At 47.9% G+C, this 7,377-nt stretch overlaps 1 protein-coding gene across 2 annotated transcripts in view; it reads right to left on the bottom strand.

Moving 5' to 3' along the window:
* The window catches only part of Map6 (microtubule associated protein 6), a 65,867-nt gene continuing 58,490 nt past the window's right edge, over positions 1-7,377 (bottom strand). The window contains exon 4 of one of the 2 annotated variants that reach the window (XM_021168872.2): positions 1-1,114. In XM_021168872.2, coding sequence (XP_021024531.1) covers positions 97-1,114 — 1,018 coding nt within the window. In that variant the 3' untranslated portion in view covers positions 1-96. The remainder of the gene's footprint in view (positions 1,115-7,377) is intronic. The other variant, XM_029479034.1, reaches the window with a different exon arrangement.

Here is a 7,377-nt window from a genome sequence, read left to right as displayed (position 1 = left end):
CTATACAGCACAGTTTCATGCAGATTAAATATATGACTTTGCCTCCCCAGAGGGAAGCACTTCCACTGCCAGCTCCTTCATGGCATTTCAGGGCACTCAAGGGGATCCCTCAATATATTCCGTATGGGGAACTGTTGGGATCATGACTGGGGGTGAAGGTGAGACTGTGGGCAGTTGAGTGCCTTTGGGACCTTGAGTCTTCAGAGGGTCAGGGGCTGTAGGACCTTGGTCCTTTGTTGGGGCTGGCACCAGGGGATCCTGACCCTTCAGAGGTACTGGGATTATAGGGTCTTGATTCTTTATAGGCCCAAGAACGACAGGGCTTTGATTCTTTGGAGGCTCTGGGAACATGGGACCTTGGTCCTTGGCTAGTGCTGGGATAATGGGGTCTTGGCTCTTCACTGGCTCAGGGATCACTGGACCTTGGTTCTTCACAGGTGCTACAAACACAGAATCATGTCCCTTCAGATACCTGGGGCCTGCTGTATCTGTACCTGTATCTTTAACTAGCTCTGGGCCTGCTAAGCCTTGATTCTTCACAGACTCGGAGACCACAGGAGCTTCGTCCTTCAAAGATGCCATGATGGAGACATGCTGGTCCTTCCTACGCTCTGGGACCGTGGGAGTTTGATCCTTCTCAGGCTCGGGGATCACAGGACCTGGGTCCTTCCGAGGTGCTGGTGTTGGAAAGCTTTGATCCTTAGTGCTTGCCGGAACCACAGGACTCTGATTCTTCAGAGGCTCTGGCAACAGACGGCTTTGGGCTTTGGCTGGTGCTAAGGGGACAGAATCTTTATTCTTTAAAAGCTCAGATGCCATGTGGTCCTGAACCTTGATGGGTGCTGGGGCCACTGGACCTAGATCCTTCATGGGCCCTAAGAGCGCAGCACCTTGATCCTTTGTAGGGCCCGGGGCTGTAGGGCTCTGACCCTTTAAGGACCCTGGGACTACAGGAACTTGATCTTTTGGCAGTCCTGGCACCACAGGGCCTTGATCCTTCAAAGGCTCTTGGCCTTTTGGAAGACCTGGGGCCACAGAGCCTTGATCCTTGTGTGGCTCTTTGGTTACAGGACCTCGGTTCTTAGATGCATCACTGGTGGGTTTGACCCGGCTCCTGCAAAGGAGAGAGAGAGAGATGATCACTGAGGGCCAAGTGCCAGCCAGGGAGAGAGCAGAACACAGATTGCCTGATGAGATGTGGCCTCATGGGGCCTGGGGCAGGGTAGCTCTTAGTGGAGTAGCTAAGAAGAAATTGGATTTCTGCATCACTAGGGAATGCAGAGAGGGGGCAGGGCAGCCCAGCCCAGGGAAATGGTCATTCAATGTGTTTGCCAATTGATTAGAACCTGCAGGTGGCAAAGGGCGCAGCACCTGGGAGACAGCAGCAGGCAGGTCCCCAGACTAGAACGGTCCATGTGCATCCCGAAGCCCACCCAGCATATACTCCACGTATCCCCACTTATTCCTGTATTGCAGCCTATCCTTGGAGCTCTGTATTATTATCTACCCAATGCTCCCAGAGACCCAACTTCTCTGCTGTTTTTCTAGGCCCGTCCAAGGTTCTTTCCCTACTCCCCCGATTCTATTAAGGGATGGCTACTGGCAAACCAAGGGGTCTGTGGCGTGTCAGAAAAGGGGCCAGATCATCCTTCTCACCTACCCCTCCACACATACCCAAGAGCAGCAGCTCTCAACCTGTGGGTCACACACCAGATATCCTGTGTATCAGATATTTACATTACAACTTATAGCAATAGCAAAATTACAGTTATGAAAAAGCAATGGAAATAATTTTATGGTTGGGGTCACCATAACATGAGGAACTGTATTAAAGGGTTACAGCATTAGAAAGATTGAGAACTACTGCCCAAGAGGAAGACTATTTCATTATTCACATTTAGAACAGTCCACACATCATCATTATCATCATAAAGTGAATCTTTTAAATATGACTACTCTTTGATTTTGATTCTTTGCATCCAGTGTGCCCCATACTGTCTGCTACCCCCCCTCCACAGGCCTTTGGTAGACAACTATCTGGGGCTCCCTATTCAGGCCCTGGTCCCCCTTTTCTACCCCCACGTCCACTCCCTCAGACTCTTGCACTCATTTACTCCCAGAATCCTGGGTTTATTCTCCAAATCCAAGTGCTGGAGCTCCTTCCTCAAGCCCTCAGGGGATTCTTGCCCTGTGTGGCTAACTGCAGCCACCTGCCCCATCCCTTGGTCTACCCTCATTGCAGAGAGCATGCACAAACACTGCCACCTGAGGCAAACGTTGCCAACTCAGACCTAGCCAATCTTGAGCCCTCTGGTCTACAGTGCACACACTTTCTGTGTGGGCCAGGCTGACAGCTGCCACTTAAGAGTGGTGTTGCTCAGCCCGTGTCACAGACCCTGGCCACCTCAGCACATTCCTCCTTTCAAATCCCTTCTTTTTACAGCTCATGCCAGCAACACAGAAGCCCGGTGAAACTCATGGATGTGAGACACACAGCAAGGGCTCTACTACCCTACTTGTTGGAGCTAGAAGCTGAGGTCTGCAGAGAGCCAGCGATGGGGAGCTGAGGTACCTGAAGGAACTGGAGCCTAGATCTTTCCACTTCTGGGGCCTGTGCATTTTTTCTCAGAGGGCCTGGCTCACAGCAGTCTTCAGTACAAGACACTTCTTGGTATTATTAATTTATACTTCATAACAACAAACTCTGTTAGCATTTTGACAGACCCTGACAGGGGCTGTGTGTGTGTGTGTGTTTGGTGTGTGTTTAGTGTCTGTCTGTCTGTTTGTATGTGCACCATATGTGTGCCATGCCCAAGAAGGCTGGGAGAGGGAGTCAGAGCCTCTGGAACTGGAGCTGCAGGTGGTAGGTACTGAGAATCTAACCCAGATCCTACGGAAGAACAATGAATGTTAAGTGCTGAGCCAGCTCTCCAGTTCCCTGGTCAGGCTCTTAGAGGAATTTTTTTTCCTGCTTCTTTTATTTTATGTTTTCCCTTTTCTTTTGGTGATATTGGGACTGGAACTCAGAGTTTAGTCTTACAAGGCAAGTATTTGGTGTACCACTGAGCCCTTCTGCTTCTTAGAGATAAATCTACTGAGACCACTTTTTCTCCTTTCTTTCTTTCTTTCTTTCTTTCTTTCTTTCTTTCTTTCTTTCTTTCTTTCTTTCTTTCTTTCTTTCTTTCTCATTTTCTGTCTTTATTTCTTTTTCTTTCTCTATTTTTTTTTCAAAATAAGGTCTCTTGGTAGTCCAGGCTGGCTTTGAACTGGTTACATAGCTGGGAATGACTTTGAACTCCTGCCTCCTGCCTCCACCACTGGAGTGTTTAGGGACACAGGTGTGTTGTCACCACATTGTTTTTGTTTTTAATGCAGTGTTGAGAATTGAACTAGGCAAATACTCTACTCCCTGACATACTCTTAGCCCATCCCTACCTCAGGATATCCCCTTGGCTCACTATGGTTTAACTCCCTGGGTGCCAAGCTTGTCATTTATTTATTGTTTGCAATAATAGTAACCCAGAAATATATGATTGGTGGGCAGGGACACAGCATTTTGCACCATGGCCATCATTAGACAGTAGAATGATTATCTAATTAGAAGCAACACACACACGCACACACACATTTTTATTCTGCAGTGCCTGTTTGATCTACAAGCTCTTTACTGTATTTAGCATCTCGAGTCACCTGGGGACCTCTGACTCAGCAGACTGCACAGTGGCAATGTAAGTAGCCTATCTATCCTGTCCCCAATGCTATCATTGAACAACACAGGGGTAGGAGAAGGCCAGCACAGCCTCTATCTCAGCACTATAGTTAGGCAGCTGCCCTGGCCAGGCTGTCACTAGAAAAACTAAGAGTGAGAAGAGGGCCAGGCAAGGCCGGGAGACATGCAGAACCCAAACATGGCACTAACGCCCCTCCAGGGCTGGGTCAGAGAGAAGGTAAAAGCTGGACTTAGAAGAGACTCAGAAGTCTGTTAGATCTTTTGGATGACCTGGGTATGATCTTAAAGAAGCTCAGGCATTGTGAAGGGCCTTAGCTGCCAGTCCTCACTCACTGACAGGACATCGGCGCCCCCTGCTGACACAAAGCTCATACACAAGAGCAGCCCTTGAGCCTGGGTTGGGATCTGTGTGCCCTGGGTGTGTGCAGCCTTGGCTCTAAGTCTACTGAATACTCTCGACCATTTTTCATTAATACGGACCTAACGTCATATTGTCTGCCAGCAAACTTTTTACCTTAGTAGTTAAATCTCGTTAACTACTTTAAATGTCATGAACTTTAGAATTAAGATTAGAAACGAAGGCCAGTAAGGTGACTCATCTCCAAGCCTGACACTCATACATAGGTCCATTCTCCAGACCCTTATGTTGGAAGGAAAGGACCAACTTCCACAAGCTGTCCTCTGACTTACACACGTGTGCTGCAGAATGTACGTGCCCATGCACATACATGCGCACACCTACATAAATGCAATGAAAACTTTTAAACATTAGAAAAGAGGGCTGGAGAGGTGGCTCAGTGGTTAAAGAACACTTGCTACTTTCCCGGAGAACCCAAGTTCAGTTCTCAGCACCCACATGGTGGCTCAGGACTGTCTCTAACTCCAGTTCCAAGGTGTCTGAAACCTCTTTTGACTTCAGTAGACTCCTGCACACATGTGGTACACACACACACACACACACACACTCAAAATGCATATTTAAAAGAATTATAAATGAGTTATAAAAACCTAAAACATGCCTTTTCTTTTTTTCTCTCTTTATTTTTTTTATTAGCGTTAGGAAAGTCTGTGTGACTTAAAACTTCAAGGTAGTTTGGTGAATCAGAGTTTACAAATTAGCTTTGCAATTTTTTAAAATATAAAGCATGTGATGAAATTAGGTTTATAAATTATTTCAAATACAGTCAGGACATGAACAAATAATTTAAAAAGTTCTTCTGGGGAATCGGGGTTGTCATCTGGTAGCGTGTTTGCCTGGCATGTGCAAAACCTGGGCTCTATCCCAGCATTCCATAAACTAGACATAGAAGCTCAGGCCTCCAACCCCAGCACTTGTTAGTGAAGGCGGGGGCAGCAGGAGAATCACGAGTTTAAGGTTATCCTGGACTACATTAAAAGTTGGAAGCTAGCCTGGGCTATATCAAATCTTACCTCAAAACACAAAACCAAAGCCACCTTCTGATTTTTGATGCGTCTAAGGAAAAACCAAGCAAGCATCTCTAATATCTTATCAGAAGTAAAATCTGGGATCAAAAGTGGCTCTGGAGAGTGAGTCGTCCAGTCAGCCTGGGGAAAGATTAGCAGTATGGGGTCTTCCCAGTAAACCCCCAACATTCCTGGTGAGTAGTACCCATGAAAAAACAAACACTCCGGGTGTGAGCGTGCACCTTTAATCCCAGTGCTTGGGAGGCAGAGGCAGAGGCAGAGGCAGAGGCAGGCAGATCTCTGTAAGTTTGGGGTCAGTATGGTTGAATTCCAGGACAATCAGGGCTACACAGGAAGACCTGGCCTCAAATAATTTAAAATAAAAACAAGCAGATATACAGTTTAAATATTAGAGAATGGCTGCCCCTCCTGGTGTTCTGATGTCAGTGAAGCAGAGATAAGTATGCCCCAGTGTGTCTGCAGGCCTCTATGGGAAGAGAGGCATCTGGCCTGGCCCTGGCCCTGGCCCAAGCAGTGGCACACTGTGTCTAAGCCACCTGTTCATCTGTTAAATGAGATGTGTCATTTAAAGTTAAAGAACCTGAGGTGGTTTAACAAAGTTAGTAAACAGTGATGGATCATTTATAACCCACCAAGCTGCAGGATTCTTAGGCTTAGATTATTTATGATTTGGTTTGAGACATAAATCTTCCTTAAATGGAGATTGCTATGTTTAGCTGAATATTTGGTTTTCTTACTTTTGTAAATTAGGCACTGATTTTGAAAATCAGGTTGATTTTGACAGGGTTTCCCATGAGCAGAGCCACCCTCATGGTTATCGTGTGCCCTCACTATCCCTAGGCAGTCACAGTGTGGCTCCACCATCTCTGCCAGCCTTCCTCTGTGGCATGTGCCCACCACCTCTAGGGCAGCTGGGGTTACACTTACGGTGCTGTATCCAAGGGACAAAAGGCCCCTCCAATGGAGGCTAGGGAGGTGACAGGCTAGCAAAGTGACTGGGTTCAGTCCCTCTGGGCCACAAGGTGGCTCTTTGTCTTGGGTATGGATACTCTGTACCATGAGATCTGCTGCCCTGAGCCAGCTTCAGATCTTCCGTGATAATGTTCTACCTCCCGGCCTGGGGGCCCCACAGCGCAAACCTCTGGAAGTGAGACAGACAGGTTGGCCTGATCTTCCCTTCTGTGCTGCTTATTGCCTGAGAGGTCGTGGGCAATTACTGAACCACATGGGCCTTGGTTTCCTCACCTGTAAAATGGGGATAGCCGTTATCAGGGATTGTTGGGGCAGAGAAACGAGGATCACTCTTGGGAACTGAACTGTATTTGTCAAGTTCTTGGGTATAAGACACTGCACACCCAGTCCTAGGGGAACTGTAGTAATGGTTTATTGCTTTTAACTCCCAAAGATCCCTGCAGAAAGGTGGGCCTTCCTGTGACCTTTGTCCTAGTCCTCCCTGATTGTCTAACGCTGCTTAAAGCCTCCTGGTGCTGCCTCCGTCTGCGGTTTCTGCTTCCTGGTCCAACCTCCCACATACTCTTCTCTGCATGTCCCTGAAGACTTGGCTGGGTGGACTAAACTTGCTCACAAGGTCTTTGTTCACATCTCATAAGCTCACCCCTGTCTGACTCTCTCTCCTCACACTTCGATTCTGCCATTAGACCCTCAGTGCCTGAGGGTGGGACCATGTGCCTTGTCTGAAGAAGATCTAATACCTAGTCAGTATCCAGAATGAAGAGGGCCAAGTGGAAAGATGTATAGATACTAGTCCCGATAACTGGCTCACAGCCAGAGTCGATCAACCTTCTTTCCCCTCAGACGCCTCCTTCTTTCCATCGGGATCATCACCCCAGCTCCTCTCAGTATACACCCCTCCCACCTGCCGCAGAGCACTAACATAGTCCCCTTCTGTCTTGTTCTCCAGTGTGGGCTCCATACAGAGATGAGAATCTTGAGGAAAGCAGACCCAGTCCTGCCCCTTCCCAGCTTCAACACTCCAGGGACTTTTCTCTGCACTGAGGATAGAGAGCAGGATCTGCTAGGAAGCGGGACAGCAGTCTACTCCTCTCTCCTGCGCATGTGCCCCTCTCCTTCCCATTTTCTAGCTTTTGCATTGGCTAAGTCTTCCAACGCCCCTTCCCTCTGCCCCAAATGTTCCCTTAGCTCCTAACCTGAATAAAGCCTACCCATCTTGAGTGTGTTTC

This window comes from Mus caroli, chromosome 7, assembly GCF_900094665.2.
Source record: "Mus caroli chromosome 7, CAROLI_EIJ_v1.1, whole genome shotgun sequence".
NCBI lineage: Eukaryota > Metazoa > Chordata > Mammalia > Rodentia > Muridae > Mus > Mus caroli.
Note: the sequence above shows the minus strand (reverse complement) of the source record. Positions and strands in the feature narration are given on the sequence as shown.